The 18,230-nt window shown below is 47.4% G+C and overlaps 8 protein-coding genes across 8 annotated transcripts; 5 read left to right on the top strand and 3 right to left on the bottom strand.

Moving 5' to 3' along the window:
• Positions 1–273: 273 nt before the first annotated feature.
• On the bottom strand, positions 274–1,665 carry B0J16DRAFT_405667 (uncharacterized protein; the record flags this gene model as incomplete). Its single annotated transcript, XM_046132909.1, has 5 exons — positions 274–745; positions 820–1,190; positions 1,258–1,325; positions 1,391–1,427; positions 1,510–1,665. The coding sequence occupies 5 exons, from the start codon at positions 1,663–1,665 to the stop codon at positions 274–276; spliced, it is 1,104 nt and encodes a 367-aa protein (XP_045977618.1).
• A 1,556-nt stretch (positions 1,666–3,221) lies between these two features.
• B0J16DRAFT_405665 (uncharacterized protein) lies at positions 3,222–5,456 on the top strand (the record flags this gene model as incomplete). Its single annotated transcript, XM_046132908.1, has 3 exons — positions 3,222–3,336; positions 3,488–3,537; positions 3,605–5,456. The coding sequence occupies 3 exons, from the start codon at positions 3,222–3,224 to the stop codon at positions 5,285–5,287; spliced, it is 1,848 nt and encodes a 615-aa protein (XP_045977617.1). The 3' UTR covers positions 5,288–5,456.
• Positions 5,457–5,931: 475 nt separating this feature from the next.
• B0J16DRAFT_275186 (uncharacterized protein) lies at positions 5,932–8,019 on the bottom strand (the record flags this gene model as incomplete). The annotated part of the gene is made up of 2 exons (XM_046123698.1): positions 5,932–6,470; positions 6,522–8,019. 2 exons carry the CDS (start codon positions 8,017–8,019, stop codon positions 5,932–5,934), a joined length of 2,037 nt encoding a protein of 678 aa, XP_045977616.1.
• Positions 8,020–8,831: 812 nt separating this feature from the next.
• Positions 8,832–9,953, top strand: B0J16DRAFT_188444 (uncharacterized protein). The gene is made up of 2 exons (XM_046122752.1): positions 8,832–8,916; positions 8,991–9,953. The coding sequence occupies exon 2, from the start codon at positions 9,222–9,224 to the stop codon at positions 9,933–9,935; it is 714 nt and encodes a 237-aa protein (XP_045977615.1). The 5' UTR covers positions 8,832–8,916; positions 8,991–9,221; the 3' UTR covers positions 9,936–9,953.
• A 394-nt stretch (positions 9,954–10,347) lies between these two features.
• On the top strand, positions 10,348–11,068 carry B0J16DRAFT_275868 (Alpha/Beta hydrolase protein; the record flags this gene model as incomplete). The annotated part of the gene is made up of 2 exons (XM_046123717.1): positions 10,348–10,683; positions 10,745–11,068. Coding segments are annotated over 2 exons (660 nt in total), but the record flags the coding sequence as incomplete, so codon positions are not given.
• A 408-nt stretch (positions 11,069–11,476) lies between these two features.
• Positions 11,477–13,435, top strand: B0J16DRAFT_365100 (putative cinnamoyl-CoA reductase; the record flags this gene model as incomplete). Its single annotated transcript, XM_046129991.1, has 3 exons — positions 11,477–11,984; positions 12,047–12,094; positions 12,928–13,435. 3 exons carry the CDS (start codon positions 11,477–11,479, stop codon positions 13,425–13,427), a joined length of 1,056 nt encoding a protein of 351 aa, XP_045977613.1. The 3' UTR covers positions 13,428–13,435.
• A 504-nt stretch (positions 13,436–13,939) lies between these two features.
• Positions 13,940–15,108, top strand: B0J16DRAFT_375932 (uncharacterized protein; the record flags this gene model as incomplete). The annotated part of the gene is made up of 3 exons (XM_046130742.1): positions 13,940–14,272; positions 14,318–14,732; positions 14,780–15,108. Exons 1-3 carry the CDS (start codon positions 14,099–14,101, stop codon positions 15,106–15,108), a joined length of 918 nt encoding a protein of 305 aa, XP_045977612.1. The 5' UTR covers positions 13,940–14,098.
• Positions 15,109–17,005: 1,897 nt separating this feature from the next.
• On the bottom strand, positions 17,006–17,764 carry B0J16DRAFT_375931 (uncharacterized protein; the record flags this gene model as incomplete). The annotated part of the gene is made up of 1 exon (XM_046130741.1): positions 17,006–17,764. The coding sequence occupies one exon, from the start codon at positions 17,762–17,764 to the stop codon at positions 17,006–17,008; it is 759 nt and encodes a 252-aa protein (XP_045977611.1).
• Positions 17,765–18,230: the final 466 nt, after the last annotated feature.

Raw genomic sequence — 18,230 nt, 5'->3', positions numbered from 1 at the left:
TTGTCGAGGCCCTAGTCCTTCGTTTTAGGTGATATACATCAAATCAAGGGATAAGTCTCTGAGTTCTCGAACTGATAGCCATTCCATCGGAAATACTAGGCTTATTTGACAAAGAGTAAAGAGTACGTTTTATTACAATAATAAAGGTTAGTATACACAAGTATCATACGCATAACCATTCTACTAATACCCCACGGAGAAAAGTACCAGGGTCGGAAATAAAGTACACACCGTCATAGTGATGCTTGCGTGGACCAAAAGTACGTCGATTCCCTAGTGTTTGCTCTGGGTGCTCACCAACGTCTCTTTCGTTACCACGATCTGCTCCGGATGATCGTGCTCTGGATGACCGCCTATGCTCTCCACATACACACTGGGCATACCGCCCTGAATGCTCGAGTCCATATCATTCAGAGCCAGCTCCTCAGTGCTGATGCTTCGCGGACCTCTTCTGGACGTCTTGACCGAGACGTGGGCGCCCAATCGCGACTTGGAGCCAGGAATATGCTGGGACCCGTAGCGCTCGTAGCTGGCATAGTTACTGGGATAATTACTGTGGTTAGATGACATGCCAGGGACAACCTTTGCTATCACCGGCCGTAGAGTGGGCAGCGAGGCGCAGATGATGGCGCAATTCAGTTCGATGACGGACCAAATGGCGGCACCGGCGCCGTCCCACGAGGGATCATCACTGTAAACAGCCTCACGGAGGGTGCACATGCGATAGACGGAGATGATGCAAACACTGTGGTGAGAGTCGTCATCTCGTCAGTTATGAAACTGGAAGGTGAGAGGCGAGGCGCGAGTGTTTATACTGACAAGAAGCCCAAGCAGAAGATGAGTATGACCATGATCTTCTGCTTGACAGGTAGTTGGAGCTTCAAAACGGAGGGAAGCGGGATGCAAAATATGAGAACGTCTGTGGCGATGCTCATGGCTGACGAAATGTACCAGACCGGCAGCGTGTCGAGGCACCAACCCGCGGTGCTGGGTACGAGGGCGGAGATGGGTAGACACGAGATGCCGAGGAGAGTGGCCTGGACACAAGCCCAGAGGATGACACCGATGATCACCCAGGAGCAGACTTTCTGAACCCTCGACGACTGGAAGATGCGGCGGTATTGGAATAGGAACGATACTTTGACAATATTCATGCCCACATTGTAATGGAGAATGGCAATGTACAAGTACTATACACACGTTAGTCTTGCTCAGGTATTGGAGGGTTCCCGCAACCAAGAGGTGGCCATGGCATACCTTAAGCTGCTCTATACTGTCCTCTGCTGAAACGTCCTCCTTGTGTCTGCCCATGCCGTGTTTCGCCTCTGGGTATGAGGAGCACTATTAGCTCTGAGAAGACGTAGCAGCTCTAGACACTGGAAGGACCTACCCATTACAGTCGACACCGTGTTGACGATGGCAATACCCTTTAACTAACGTCAGCGTCTATAGTCTCACCTGATTGTGCTGGACTGAGAAGGACACTCTAAACGAAAACAGTCGACCTACCGTTGCTGCTAGAATAGTCCAGTCATCTGGGCCCGCCAGCCCTAGAAGGAAAAGTCGTGCGTAGAGCCGTAGAAGTATGATTGTACCCGAGGCAACAGCGAAACCGACCGCGATGCCAACGATAAGGGGACCCTGTGACTCGTTAGAACCCGCCATATTCGGCAACCTCAGTCCGCAGGTGACGAGCGGATGAGAATGATGGCCTTTTCCTGACGCTTTTGCGAATAGTGACAGGAGCTATGAGGGGATGTCGAGGAGTTGAAGAGTCGGGGGCAACATCAATTCACAAAAGAGTGATGACTGGCCTGGAGCTGCTGCGCCATCTTATCACGTTCTTTGGAACCAGACCAGGCATACTGCAGAAGACTGGAAACAAGTAGGGACACAAACCAGCGGCACCAAAAGAAACCCCTTACGAGGAATGGCTATGTCAGTAGGGTGGAATTGAACATAACAAACAACGCTACGAGGGAGGCTGCAGAGAGCGGAAATTACCCAGTGTTGGCCTGGGAAACAACAACCAACAGCTGCAGCCAGGGCCAAAACCTTGAGGAAAAATTGTCCAGACGCCTTCCTCCAATAGAGATTTTTTACTGTCGCCATTTCCGGACAAGAAAGACAGAATTCAGCGAACTCGCGTATTGTCGCATTTAAACTCACTTGACCCAGGGGGATCGCCCAGGCCCGCGGAGCGCTACCCCTGGTTCCGATACAGGGCACTGCTCGAATACCGTTGCCGCAAACACGGGACGGTTCCCATTTCCCCCGCCTTTCCCCAGCATCATTGCTACAGTACTCCGTAAACATCTGTCAGACGCACACGGTGATTATTGGGGTCAAGTGGTACGATGAAGACATCAGGGACTAAGTGATTGTGAGCGCTTTAATAATAATTTTAAATCCCTTGCAACAGACGACACAACTAGACAAACATCAGGTACTCCGGACTAATATTTTGATCCAGTTTGTCACTGCTAAATGAACTACTGATTGAAGACATTTGTCGGCGCCAGGATAATTGAAGCGAATTGTTTGCAAGGGACTCAATGGAGATGTCCCGAAGCGCCGAAAGAAGATGACCAGGACCACAACCTGTGCCACAGGCTTGCTTCTGCATCGGCTTTTGAGTTCTTTTGTGTCTCTAGTCCGCGCACCCAGACATAGACACCTACACCACAAAGCACAAGGTGATCTGACCTTCGTCCGGTAAAAACGCTCTGTTGTTTGCTTTATTATTCATCGTTAACATAGTCTGCTGCTTCTGCAAATACAATTGACCGATTTCATAGCCAAGTCTTCGCCATATGCTGAGACATGGGTGTAGCTTTGTCACTGGGTGTTGGTCGTGATGTTCTGAAACCTCCTTCCGCTTTGGTAAAGCAAACATTAGGTAAGAAATTAGTAGAACCAACCAACAGTCTATAGTAGCAATGGTATTCCAGCCCGAACGTCACCATCGTCGGCGATGGCCCCCTCTTTGGCCAGAACTATAGCATAAATGTCAGTGGTTTATCCGTGCAAATCTCGCAAATTTCGTAAGTATTTGCTAAGTTCCATGAGACGCGGGGAACTAACGATCCCAGCCGTCACTCAGAAAGCTCCACTAAAGCTATCCGAATACAGGGATACTAAGCATGGGTCAGAGAGCAATACAGTTTGTAACCTGCATCTCACGTCAGCTGTTTTTGGCATAACCTGTTAAGTTTTACCTCATGGACTGCATGAGAGGTCCCAAAGGCACCTTTACGACAACAAATTACTTGACAGGGTTGGGTAACATGGGTTTCTGCATGGACCTGACCACCATTATGCACCAAGGGTTGGCAGGTACAAAATGGCTCCCAAGCCTCCTGTCTATCGGGATGTCATTGCAGCGAGCGTCACCCTCTCTTATTCACCATATACATTCTTGAGATAGATTCTGCTATTTATCTCTTGTGCATCCATATAATGCAGCTCTACTCATGGATCATATCAGGCTTATTAGCCAGTACATCAGCCGCCACTGCGCCCGAGACCTATGACTATGTAAGTCTTTTCTTCCGTCAATTTCAACACATTTGCCTGGGCGCTGCTAATGATTATCGGTAAATAGATCATCGTCGGAGGTGGCACCGCCGGAGGAGCCCTCGCTACCCGACTGAGCCTCGGCCTTCCTAAGCACAAGATTCTGCTTCTGGAAGCGGGCCCAGCAGCTCTTGAGGATGTGCGAATTAATGTACCAGGAATGCGCGGTGCGCTCTTGGGATCGCAGAATGATTGGAACTTCTCTTCAGTTGCCCAGCCTGGGCTCAATGGGCGGTCCATTAGCGTCAACCGTGGCAAGGTTCTTGGCGGCTCATCGGCGATGAACTTTCTATGCTATGATCGCGCCTCGTCTGCTGAATATGACGCCTGGGGGGAGCTCGGCAGCCCCGGATGGAATTGGAAAACCATGATCCATGGTATGACCAAGTCGGAGAATTTCACAGGTAATGACGGCGACGTCCACGGTCGCACTGGCCCTATCAAGTCCACTTACAATCGCATCATCCCTGATGTTTTGAAGCCATGGAAATCTGTGGTCAACAGGTTGGGGGTCCCCACCAACAACGGAGGCTCTCTAGGAGGAAACCCTATCGGAGTCATGTTCCAGCCCACGAACATTGACGTGACCAACTACACCCGGTCATACAGCGCCAACAGCTACCTGCCAAAGGCTGGGCCTAACCTCACAGTCAGGACAAATACCCACGTCGCCAAGGTTCTATTTTCTGAGAAGAAAGGCTTGGTTGCTACCGGTGTTGCTCTCCAAGACGGCTCCAAGATCCATGCCCGCAAGGAGGTTATCCTCTCCGCTGGTTCCATCCAGAGTCCGGGGCTGCTCGAGCTCTCCGGCATTGGCCAATCTGCTGTTCTTGCCAAGGCGGGTGTCAAGGAATTGCTCAACCTCCCGGGTGTCGGCGAAAATTACCAGGACCACCTTCGTACCTCCAACACCTATAGACTGAAGAAAGGCTATGAATCCTTCGATCCCATGATCTTCGATGTTGAAGGCACTTTGGCGAAGAAGGAGTTTAACCTGTGGCTTCAAAATAAGGTGTCGTGGTATGACTACACCACCAGTGCCTACGCCTTTCTCAACTGGGCCCAGATCAGCAAAAAGACAGGGAAGCATCTCACCAGCCTTGCCAATGACGGTTTTTCCAGCAATGGCACCGTGGTAGACAAGAAAAAGCTCGAGTACCTGAGCAATCTATCTATTCCCCAGCTGGAGCTCATTCTAGAAGCCAACTACGTTGGCGCCGCAGGTTATCCCGGCGGCAAATTCATCACCATCTTCTCCAGCGTTATGCATCCCATGAGCCGCGGTAGTGTTCATATCAACCCTAAAGCTCCAAAAGGCAAGCCAATTATTGATCTCAACTATCTCAACAACGAGTACGACGTGCGCGCACTCATCGAAGGTGCCAAGTTTGCCCGTAAAGTCGCTGAGACAGAGCCTCTACGATCCGTATGGGAAGCAGAGACAGAGCCAGGCCCGGAAGTGAAGACGGACAAACAGTTCCGCGAGTTTGCTGTCAAGACAGTCAACAGCTTCTACCACCCTGTAGGCACCTGCGCTATGCTCCCCAAGAAGGACGGTGGCGTTGTTGATAAGAACTTAAAGGTATACGGCACTAAAAACCTACGTGTGGTTGATGCTAGCATTATCCCGGTGCAGCTATCAGGGCATATTCAGACGGCTGTGTATGGCATCGCCGAGACGGCGGCACAGAAGATTATTGCTGCGGCGTGATAGGAGAGGTTGGGGTCTGCATACCTTCCTAAAAATTGTGGCTTCTCCTGTTGATTGAGCGGATTCGCTGGGCTGTTGGCTTCCTTTCACAAATTAGCATTGCTATATTTGTGGGATGAAAACATAGGTATGAGATATTAAGATCTCACTGTTTAACAAGACAAAGAACAGGGAAAGGAGAACGCCACATCTACGTTAAAGTTTTCCAAAATATAACGGATATATTAGCCGAACACACAGAATACACTTCTGACGAAACCTATTCTGGGTCGTCTACAGTTGGAGGAGTTGGGTATGTATATTTGAAAAGAACTGCCTTCAACGACTCAGCCAGACCTTCCTCCAATCGAGCGGACATTGCTTTCTTGAATTTCCGCTTCACCATCACCCTCGTTAACAATTCGACTTTGCTGTCCTCACTGAATCGTGGATCATCAAATTCCGGTCGCTTATGGGTATTGGTACTGAGAATCGACGATTCCATAGATGCAGCGAGTTTCTCAATCTCATATATTCCTAATTCTTGGTCAGCTTAACGACCTCTTAGTGGTATACTATAATTAGGCATTTGTACCGCAGTCTTTTATAGAGCCTTAAATATTGTTACTTTGTATATCCTCGGGGTTATTAAGAGGTATCAGGTCTCACGTACCAGGCAGCTTGAGGGTAAAGTTCCATGTAGCAAGATAACTTTGAAGTGCTTCTATCCGGGATGTGGCGTAACACCATCTATCGAGCTCGGGGTTCTGCTTCATCTCAATATCATTCTGAACGGTGGAGTATATGAGATGATTAAGTCGATCTCTTCGGACAATAGTTTGGACTGCGAATTCGTGATGCAATCCGTTAGCCATGTGCTGTAACGATATTGATTGGTGAATACCTTTGCTAAAAATGTCTTCTGGGCCTTCTCGGAAATTCGGGTTGTTAAGGAGTTCTACCAACGGTTGAACAGTGATGAAAGTGTTTTCCGGGTTCAATAGCATAATTCGTACCCGTTTCATGTAGAGCCAAAACCTCGCAGGTGGCAAGAGCATGTACATCTGGATTAACAAATTTCGATTCCTGTTTCGGATGACTTCATCCACACCGTACTGATAGCTCCAAGAATCAATTTTGATTCGTAGCTGTTGCATACGGCTAGCCTGTTCCCAATCTTTCAACCAATTCCCAGCACCACGAGCTACGCTATATCAGCAATTGCAACTGAGTTGCGCTTTTTTTCGTAACTTACAGAAAGCTTTATATATGGCCAGAAAGCCAGTGTCATGTTCCGCAGTGCTACTCATGTACTGGTGATATGCAGTGAACTTTGCCTCGTGCTTCTCGCCGCTGAGCATGGGCGGACTGGGAAATTGAAACCATTGAGATTGTCGATTTGAGCCCATTTCCTTCATCAGTTGATCCAACTTCCGTAGCTGTACGACTATGGCGTCAGCATCGCAACCGGTGACACCCTTTGGGGCGGTCATGTAGTATTCAAGAGTGCGCAGGAAAGAAGCCTGGCTCCCGAACACGATGCGAGAGCAATGTGATGAGTTTTCGAGGAGGATTTTGTTGAGTTTGTCGACATGATCTCGTTCCACTGGAAACAGGCTAAAATAGAATTTGTCATCTTTGGTGAAAGAATCATGCTCCCCCTTAACCCGTATTGCCTGCCCGTCGACGATCTTTGAATAGCTGTTTCTCGCCTTTGTTATGGGAAGGTCTTCCAGTGAAGACTTTGTGTCGACACCGAAAGTATCGTCAACGGAGGTATAGCGCATAGTTTCTCTCAATTGCCGCATTTCTGGGTTATGATCTTCCTCTGGAACTGGTAAGAGGTAGTTACGCAAGACGATCATCAGTCTTGGCGAGACTGGAGCAAATTCGTGAAAGTTGACATCAGCTACCCCATGGACCTCCCCAGTCTGTATATCCTGTGCAAAGCAGTTGGGCCCTTCGAAAACATTATAGCTGTTATCGGTAAGTATGAACTCGTCGCCAGGATTTGACGGTGTGCAAATAGCCATGTACATCCCTTGAACATGCATGATAAGCCAATCAGCATCATATGGGTACATCTGTTTTTTAATCTTGTCCATCCACTCTCTTTCTGGGTCCATCTCTAAGGTCATAATTGTTTTGAGACTCTCAAGCCACACCTGAATAGGGCGTGTAAAGCCGTGATCTTGCATGTACTGTCTGAACATGACTTTATCGTTGGCCCAGTAGTTTTCAACTGTTTCGTGATAGAATCTTTTATGGAACGTGGATCCACGGAATTTCAGAAGAAAGAGAAATTTGCGGACGAGATCTCTTTCTGATCTTGGTAGACATACGACTTTGTCGCCGTCTTCCAAGGCCTTAGTGATTTTTCGAAAAACTCTCTGAGCTTGGTTCTCCATCTTGCTGAACATTTCTTCCACCTCATGCTGCTCCTTTTTAGTGGCGCCGTTCTTGTCCCTGTACATGTCTGTCAATCCGAGAATTCGCTTGACCGGACTCTCATCAATGACATAAGGTGTTTGAAGTAGGTTAACGTTATTGACAACCTTATCGCCAGGGTATCTTTTCAGCTTTCCGCTGTCGAGGCTAGGGCGATTCTTCTGTTTCTTCTTCTTTTTTCTACTTTCTCCTGATGCTTCAGACTCGGTACAGTCCTTGGGCTCGAAGTCGTGAGCAAAATTTCTCAATAGAAATTGAGGAACGAAATGATGATACTGAGACTTGTTGTCTCCATCTGGGTTCATGGTCGCCATCTAAAGGGCTCGACAGGATAACAATAGATAAACTAGAGGGTTCTCAAGTACAATAACGTCTGTTTAAAACAGATGGATGAAGATGATCAAAGTTGAGATGTTGCCAATGATCAAAACCTGCGTATCTTATAATCAGGCTGTGGAATGAGGCCTCCTCTGCTTCCGTTTCTGCATTGGTGCCTGGCAGCCTGATTGGGGCCTACAATCGTATGTGTAGGCTTCCCCTTTCCGCCAATGAGAGGTGCATATCAGGGTACGTCATTTTGGCGGAAGGTATTCGCTTGAAATACTGTACAGGAAGCTGGACTGATAAAACCCCGCAAAATTGCCTTCTTTCTCGTCCCTGCACTCCTTTTCTATCCTTTTCCTTATTCATCGCTTTTCTTCAACATATTTCAATTGAAGGCTGTCTCTGCGCAGCTTGAGCCTTTGTGCCTGGAAGCATTGTCAATTGTCAATCATTGTAACACTGCTTCCAGGCACAACCAATATTCCATACCTTTGAGATTGAAAAGCTATCATGCTATCCACAGACCCTTTTTCACCAAAACATTGGTAAGGTTTTGTTTGTTGTTTCTACCCACGCATTAATCGCTAACATGGTCGTGCTATATAGGACCCTACACAAAGGGCTATTAGGCGTGACACTTTGTTAAATATCCCTTGATTTCAAATACGGATCCCAGACAGAAGGTATATTATGTTATTAACAGTCCAAGAGGGTAGCACTTCGCTACGGAACCTCACTGGCTCCTCTAATGTCCTTATACACCTTCTGTTTGGGATCCGTATTTGAAATCAAGGGATGTTTAACAAAGTGTCGCGTCAGCCTTCGCGGGAGAGTGAGGAAGGAGAATTCTATTTCAAGGCAATGAATCGACTCAGCAGGTACGTGTTGTGACTCAATGAGAGCGCGGCTTGGTAGGGAACTTCCTTACTGATTTTAGCTTTGGATTCAATAGATTGAGGACCCGGATTATGTCATTAAAAGGTGTCCAATCACTCGTCCCGTCACTAATACGACTGTCGAGGATTACTTCGAATTATTTTACAGCCCCAACAGCTTCCACAACTTTACGCAACGCAACTATTCAACTTACCTACAACCTCTACATCAACCGCAGAAGGCGGTCTACCATAAGTACCAATTTAAAAAACCAACCGAATTAAGGGTCAGCAAGTCTATACTCACAATGGACGCTGAGTGGCAGTACAACCTGCTCGACGAGGATATGTCGCTACTTATGGACCTGAATGATCCTTTTGGATCTATAACTCCTGAGATGGGCCTCTCCCTCTGTGACTCATACCAACCAGCAGACGACACGGCATTGACTTGCGATGAGTACCTACCTGATGGAGCATACCCTGATTCTCTAGCCGACGTGGCGAGCCAAGCAGATAACAGTTCTTTCCCAAGTACAGCCTTTCCGACTACCTTTGATGAGCTGGCTGTATCTGATGTGCTTGGTTCGTCGCAAGATAGCATGGATCACGCAATATTTTCAGATGTTTCATCACTGTCACCTGGTTTCGAGAGCACTATTATTTCACCTCGCATCACACGATCCCCCACTCTATGGCACTCGCCACAGTTGAATTACATGCGGGACAATATATCTTCTTCTAGTTCCGCCCATCAGTATTTACCTCTATCTACTGCAACAATTTCGGCATCCTCTACATCAATCGCCATAAACGAATCATCACTGGTGCAAGAGGGAAAGACTACTAGGGGGAAGAAGTCATCGCATCGAACTATGAGGTACATTGTAGAAGCCATTGTAGGGACAAAGACTAACCTGTTCTTACTTCAGTCGCGATCTTCGCCACATTTTGAGGCCCGAAGTGTGCCACTTGTGTTTCAAGGGACATCCATACAAACGAGAGTTGGAAGCGCATATTAAGGTTCACCATCCGGCAGAAGCTCGCACTTTGAAAATTAATACGACTCGTCCAGTGTGCAAGGCCTGTGGAAGGACATTTTCTCGCTCGTGCAACTTGAAAAGGCATAAGGATCGTAGTTGCAAGGGCTTGTCGGATAAATAAGTAAACGCAAGAGTGAAATACAGAAAGAAGCTAATTAAATTGAATTATAAATTAAGATTTATAAATATTTCCCTGCGAAGTTATAATTTACTATAAGAAGTTAAACTGACCAGGCTGATGAATATAAAACTGAATTATATACTAAACTATTCTGGGCTCTACCAAAAAGGAATGGAACAGTCTCGTTTGTGTACTCATATACCTCGTAGATGAAAGTCTCGCGACTCGCCTGGATCTGGAGCCCTTACTACCGGAAAGGTCGAGACAAATAGTCATCCTGGCAGCCTCAATATGTACATCTACGTTCCTGCCAACGTCGCCACCTCTCCCGGTGTTGTGCTTACACTCCATGGCGCTCCCGGCAAGGCCCAGCAACAGTTTACATCTACGCCTTACGCAACACTGGCCGAGCGGTATGACTTTATTGCCGTCTATCCTGAGTTTCCCCAAAGCTCTTGGGATGCGACCTCAAGCAAATCACTCTTACATAATGGCGATGGTGCGAGTCAATCGATTGCCAACATGGCTGCTCATGTGATTAGCACATCCAAAGTTAATGCGAGCAAAATATTTGTGTCTGGAGTCTCCTCCGGCGGAACAATGGCGGTAAGCTCGTTATCTTTCGGATAATTTATCGTCAGACCTTTGACGACGACGCAATGCACAGTTTACGCTCGCAGGGGCCTATCCTGACATCTTCAAGGTCGCTATTGTCTACTCTGCTGCTTCTACAGCGAATGTTAAGGGCCAGTACCCGGGTTATACTGGCACTTACCCCAGTATTCAACTCTATTTAGGATCCGCGGATACCATTATCGGTGCATCCACCTTCAATACATCGCTTGCAAACTGGGCGTCCTTGCTTGGCTACGGCAGTACACCAGACCAGGTGCTCGCTAACAGCCCCGTTAATGCTTGGACAAAATATGTTCTGGGCAGTAAACTTGAAGGCATTTGGGCCCAGGGCGTTGGACATCCTGTTTCGACCTAGGGTAATGAAGACATGAAGTGGTGGGGTTTTGCTAAGTGATTTATACATAATTCTTACGCGACAATATCATCTTGCATCAGAATTCTAGCAGTTTTTTTTTTTTTAGTTTTTTTTTTGTTTTTTTTGGCAGCCTAAGCCTTACAAGGCGTTTCTTCTGATCTTCAATAACGTTTGTACCACTTTAATGGCCACTAGGATGATAAGTCGCTCCGCTTTGAGGATCTACAGGTCCACCTAGCCCTACATGTAGTTAGTAATCCACAACGATGGTTTGAGATGCCAACATTATAGTTTAAGCGGCGAAAGGATATATAAGTCATAAGATATAACACCTGTCAGTCTCTCCAGGCCATACAAGACATTAAATCTGAGAGTTGTCGGATTTCTTATCATGTTTTCCCGAGCAAGATGGCATCTACTCAGTCAAACCAGACCATAGTCGTCATTGGCGCGACAGGAATCCAAGGATCCGGCGTTGTTCAGGCACTATTGAACCAAGGCAACTTGTCTGTCCGAGCTCTTACACAAAACCCCAACTCACCCAAAGCGCGAACCCTTCTGTCAAAGTACCAAACCGCCGACGACCGTCTAGGCCTCGTCGCTGGCCAAGTCTACGACGAAGAAAGCCTGCACACCGCCTTTAAGGGTGCATACGGCGTGTTCGACCTCACGAGTGAACGGTACCCTGTTAAGACACTTAGTGAAGAGTCTGAGTTGAAGCATGAGATCGAGGCTGGGCGTAACATCATTTCTGCTGCAAAACAGTGTGGTATTGGGCATGTGGCGTTTAGTAGTCTGCCTGATACTGTCAAGGCCAGTGGTGGTCAATTCAAACGGATACATCATATGAACAATAAGCATGCTGTCGAGCAGTTGGCTAGGGAGGCGCTGGGGGGGTTTACCGCTGTTATGCCTGGTAGGCCTCCTTTGGAGTGTCTTTCTGACACCTAAATTTGCTGACGTACCTCGTGTGTTCAGGCTTCTTCTACAATAACTTGATCTGGCCACAGTATTGCCGACTTCGAGGTTCGTACATATCGTCGAATTATCGTACCAAGTCAAGACAACTAACAAAGTGTGCATTATATTGTGAAATAGTTGCCTAAACGCCTAGCTGCCGACCGAATTTTCCCCTTCCAACGCCAGCCAAAAAACACAAGATGACTCCTTCACAGTCCCTTATTCATCCTCCTCCTTCAGGGTAATCCAGAAATTCAGCACTTCCAATAGCCCATAAGGGTTATTCCTTCCAAAGGGTACCTTAGACCCCTGCTTAGCAAGGACTGTATACTCCCTTGCTAGGTCTAGGTTATAGGCTTATGGGTTGCTGCTGCGGGCAACCGTATAAGCAAAATAGAAGATCCTTACGTAGACCTTTAAGTTAGGCTTTTTATTTAAGTTGTATAGGGTAATGAAAGAGGGATGTTTTCTTAGGTCCCTCTTCTTGTTGCTGTTGAGGCTGTTAAGGGGTATAGATATCCCTTGGATAAGATTGATTGTATTGCTGTTGTGACTGGGGCTGCCTATCTTAGCTACAAGCCGAGGATTAAGAGGTATTATTTACTAAGGAGGTGTAGCTGTTATCTATGTTAGGTCTCTGCTTTTAACTATCCCTAGGGACTTACTAACCTTGTTAACGAGATACGGCTGTGCTTGTTGATGTGGGTGGAAGGAAGAGAAAAAAAGCCAGATAGAAGCAAGGAAGGCATTTATACTGTGCCTAAACCTTATGTTTAGGCAGGGCAAAAAAAAGGTCATGTGTGGGCAAAGGAGTCATAATGCCCTTTGAAAAGTGTATATATCACCGAAAACTCTAACTTTATCTGATCGTCAAGACAACTAATGAGATTATTCCTCAGACGATGGAGTGGTGCAATTCTGCATGCCCTTACCTGGGGACAAACCAATTCAATGGACCGATCCAGCACATGACATGGGAGCTTTTGTCACAAGTAAGACCTCATCACCGCATCCAACACCTCTCTCTTACCAACAACTTGCAGAAATATTCCACCTTGGCGTTGGAAAGACCAAAGGCAAAACATACCTCGCTTTAGGCCCCAGAATTTCCCCACAAGAAATAGCACAAACCTTTACGCGCATCACCGGAAAGCCAGCCGTTTATTCTCCCATCTCGTTTGAAGAATTTGGTGATTTGAGTTCCAGGCTGGTCGGCCCAGCTTTCAAGGAAGATGCTATTGAGATGATGCAGTGCGCTGCTGTTGCTCCGGATGACAAGACCTGCTATGGAGCGTTTGAGCTGGATAGTGAACGAGCGTGTGAGGAGTTGGGTGTTAGTGGGAGCTCGTTTGAGGATTGGCTGAGACGTAGTGGTTGGACTGGTCCTCAGAACAGCTAAAGTGTGACTGTCTATAGAATTGGTTGAGGTAATTGAAGGGTAAAAATTGGATATGGCTTCACATGACAGACGGAACGGACAAAATGAGATTTTCCGTATGACAGAGCAAACCTCGATGTTTTCGCGTCCGGCATTCGCATAGTTTCCCGAGCCCCTCCAAGGTGACCAATCCTTATGCATATCCACAAGTGCATAAGCTTCGCTTTGTCATTCAAGCTCCCCATATATCCCTGCACTAACAATTAATCCCTCCAATGACAGAATCTGGTATCGTCTCCATCTCATCAGGGCTGCAGCTCGATGTCTTGGCATTCCCCAAGCCGAATCCTTTGATAGTGCTTACGCGACATCACCAATCATAGACAAAGACGTGCGAAAAGCTCCGCTACCAATACGAGCGCGCGCATCTTATTCAGCCGCTACAGAATGATTGGGGGACTGATTGCTAAGGCTGAGGAATAAGGAGGGCCATGCAGCTTCGTGGCTTTGGGAAACACCGAGGCGTCCAATGAAGATGCTTGTGCAATCATCATTGCAGTCTCATGTCTCTATAAAGTCAATCATGATCTCATTCGATTAACTCTCATCAACACCATCAATCAACTCTCAACTTCGTCTCAATTGACTATCACTCTCCAACGTAACAACTCAATATCACTTGCTCCATCAAAATGTCCAAGATTCTCACAGTCTTCGGTGCCACGGGCAACCAAGGCGGCTCAGTCGTCCGCGCCATCCTCAACGACCCCGCTCTGTCCAAAGAGTTCAAGATCCGTGGCATCACCCGCGATGTCACCAAACCAGCAGCCAAAGAACTCGCTTCCAAGGGCGTCGAAGTTGTGGCAGTATGTCCTCCCTCCTCAATTCTCTACATCTTACTGACCTTCCAGGCCGACATGAACACAGCCGAACAAGTAGCCCCAGCAGTCAAAGACGCCCACACCGTATTCCTCGTAACAAACTACTGGGAAACCAACAGCGGCAACGGCGAAATCGCCCAAGGAAAAGCCGTCGCCGACGCATGCAAGACTGCTGGGGTCAAGCAGCTTGTTTTCTCGTCGCTGTTGGATACCAACAAGATTAGCAACGGGCGATTGACGCATATTAAGCATTTTGAGGGCAAGGCAGAGATTGAGGAGTATATTCGTCAGATTAATGTCCCTGCTACTTTTGTTCTGCCGGGTTTCTTTGCTTCGAATTTGTTTGGGTCGATTCGCAAGGGTGAGGATGGGAGCTTTTCTTGGGCTCTTCCTGGTGATGGTGATAAGACTCAGGTTCCTATCTTTGATGTCCAGGAAGATATGGGTAAGTCGGCTCCAATCTGACTCGATAATTGGTACTAACCATCGCAGGCAAATTCGTCAAGGCTGCCATCAAGAACTTCCCCGGCACCATCAACAAGCGCATCTTCGCTGCCACCGATTACTACACGCCTAACAGAATCATGTCCGAGTTCAGTGAAGTCATTGGCAAGCCCGCCACTTTCAACCGGGTCCCCGCCGACGTCTTCAAGACTTTCCTGCCCCCACCTGTGGCTGATGAGTTGACTGAGAACATGATCCTTTTGGAGGATCCTGGATACTATGCTGGTGCCGATCTCAAGGAGAGTTTGGATATGCTTGATGAGAAGCCGATTACTTGGAAGGAATTTGTTGAGAAGAACAAGTCGAAGTGGGAGTAGTAAAATCCGTCTTGTATCAAAAAGGAACCCACAGAACTTTCATAATAAATGAAAAGCTCTATATCTTGTACAGCAAATTTCTCCTTGTCCCCCTTCTCGCCCAGCGCTCATCTGAAAGTGGTCTGTCTAATACCTTCCCTGTTTATAGTGCCTGCTAGGGTGGCATTTGTAAGCTGCCGTCAGTGTCGGAAGAATGATGATGGGCATACGAGATAAGATAACTTGGTCATCTCCAGACTAGCACTTAGGCTACTTTATTTTAGTACCCTAAGACTTGGGATGATTTTTCTATTGTCTGCCCACCTGTACTCACACTCTCGTCTACCTAGCTACGATCCTTCCTCTCTCATCATAACTTCCCTCCGTCGCACTCCCGATCGCGCGCTTGACGCGTCATCCATTATCCCCAACATTGTCGCTTACCAAAGGAAATCTGGCCTCTTCACCCTCTTAACTTCAAACTGTTGTTCTCCAAATTTGCGTCACCCAATCTACCAGCGTGACGTTCTCTATATTTCCTGTGAGCCACCGAATTGAAACTACCTACCATCCGTCACCTGAAGTCTCGGCACATCACGCAACAACCCTCCAAGCGTCCGCATCACGATATCCGAAACCATTTCCACTCTTCTCGAGCAATGACTCGACAAGTCCGCCCAGTATAGGAACGAACGCTTTGCGCCCGCGAAATCAGTCGCCGCTGTCTCATATCCTCCTCGAACAAACAACGCTGAGAGATCAACATGTATGATTGCTGCAGTCGAGGAACCAGACTTTGGATGGACCTGGGGCTTAATCCTTACCTTGATACTCCGGACAATGCAATCCCTACCTTTGCCGGCCGTTATAGGCTTATTTTTTACCCAAACCCTTTCGATTCGATTACCAGGGATACTGAACTTCTATGCAGCGACCTATATGCATTCCTAGCAGCGTCCCACTGGGTTGAGATGGACCTTTACTCAATTCCCGGTACTGAGGCCGCCTACGAAAACTATATCGATGGAGCAGGAAGGGCCCTCGTCTCAGACCGACTACCGAGTTCCCCACGATGCCATGGCGTTGCCGGCCGACATAGCCTCATACTTGACGGAAGTCCTCGAGATCTATTGACGGATGCATGACACCGAACTGCTATGTGGACACCTCAGCGCTTTTCCAGCTACATATGAATGGATCAAAATGGATTTTCTTCCGTCCCAGGACCGATACAGCCTACGAAAACTACAGTCACTGATGAAGCTGGCAAGGTCCTCTTCTGCGCCGACAACAACAAAGAGCTGGATCTACACTACAATAAGGAAATTGGACAAGACAACCAAATGCCCTGGGGCAGCCTAATGGTTGCAGGGCTTATACAAACAATTGGAAGGAAAAGCGGCAAACTTGCAGTTTGTGGTACGAGATGTTATGCGCAACGAGGTATCTAAAAAAAACTCTATGTCTAATTCCTTCTCCGTGGGACGTAAGAACCGACCCATTTTCATGGATGTCCGCCGAGAACGAGCATCGTGCGTATGCTTACGCACTACAACCAACTGTTCGGCAAGACTATTGAGAAGATCCGAAAAGCGGAAATATAGACTATGGACTGACGAAGAAGTCGGGGAACCGAAGAGTTGTCCTGTATATCTTAGGGTGCTAAAATAAACTGGTCTAAGTTATGGTCTAAAATCGCACAATGTGACTCAAGTATTTCGTATCTTATGCTCTTGGTGGTCAGCTCCTTAACACCCTGACTGGTACATGATGCGCCGAGTTATGTATCGCTGCCTGATTTATTGCGAACCCCCTATCTTGTCTCTTGTCTCTTTCCCGTACGAGAACCTCGAGGAAATTCTTCATGCCAAACTTAAAGTTGTCAATCTTATCAACGTTCACTGTTACTCTCGTAACCCTACCAAACTTCAACAACAGTTCGCACCAAATTATAAATCTCACTCCCAGGAACCAAATGTTGACCGCCAAAATACCATTCCCCAGCCTCTTCACCGGCTCCCCTTCCATTGTGACTCTGACATTTCGTGTGCTGGTTGCAAGTTTGATAATGCATTATGCACAAAACCTTCTTCGGATCCCCCGACGCAATTCCTTTCCACTCCGTCACGACACCCTCATTTTCGAAGATCTCAGGTTTAGGGAGCCCCTCGGGGATGATAATGGTGCTTCGCAAGTGCGGGTACTCAAACTCAGTAGCAGCGATCATATCCTCCTTGGCACTGAGCTTGAGGCCAAACTTTGCCTGTAGCCCTTTCTGAGTGATTACTGCGCAGAACTCGGTCAGGAATGAGGAGTATGGCTTCATGTCAACGGTTTCATCCGTGGTGTACTCATAGGCTTGGAGCATGCCGCCACTGTCGACGAAGTAGTTCAAACCATGAAGAGGTCGATCCAAAGAGATTTGCTCCGGTCGCATGACGACGACCTCATCGAAAGGAGCGGCACATACTCGTTTGAAGGCCATGACCTCGTCATGATTCACAGTGAAGTGTTTGTGGATTAGTCGGATTGAGACGCTAGACGGAACGCCGTGCTTGAAAAGAAGTGCGCGTAAATCAGTGAGATCGGAAGCATGTGTCTTGGGTACTTCAAAGACTTCGCTGATGTGAGGGAGGCTGTTGTACACAGCGGTGGAAACAAAGGTGTCTTTGAGCATGGTGGAGGTTGCAAGAACTGAAAGGTCTTAGGGGTGTATATGGAAGCTCACAATAATATTTGGAACTTTCCCTTTTGGAATCATAGAGATAATGAAGGAAATCGAGACTGAAGAGGAGCAAGGACACGGCCTTTATAGACAGTCGATCTATGAGACCGTGGTAGTCTGAGCAACAGCGACAACAGCATCACTCTTTCTCTCACTCATTTGCCATTGGCTCTCATGAGAGCCTCATTTGCCTTGATCTTGCACTCTGGTCGATAAGATGCAGTCATCCAGATCCGGAATAGGTGGCCTACAAAGCCACTTTGTCTCAGTGGCAACGTAATGCATTAATGCCTCACACCACTAAATACCGGAAATCAGGCTCTCCAACATTATATGCGATGTGATGGAGGCTCTTCTTAGTAGCTGCAGAGCGTCAATATTTGACTCCTTTGGCCTGGCTGCAGACGCCATAAGCACA

This window comes from Fusarium flagelliforme (genome assembly GCF_020744385.1).
Source record: "Fusarium flagelliforme strain FIESC 12 MPI-CAGE-AA-0113 chromosome Unknown B0J16scaffold_8, whole genome shotgun sequence".
NCBI lineage: Eukaryota > Fungi > Ascomycota > Sordariomycetes > Hypocreales > Nectriaceae > Fusarium > Fusarium flagelliforme.
The sequence above is the reverse complement of the archived record's forward strand: the minus strand, read 5'-3'. Positions and strand labels throughout refer to the sequence as shown.

Excerpts from the sequence above, each read along its gene's own strand:
- B0J16DRAFT_188444 (XM_046122752.1), top strand. The coding sequence starts at position 9,222 with ATGGACGCTGAGTGGCAGTACAACCTGCTCGACGAGGATATGTCGCTA.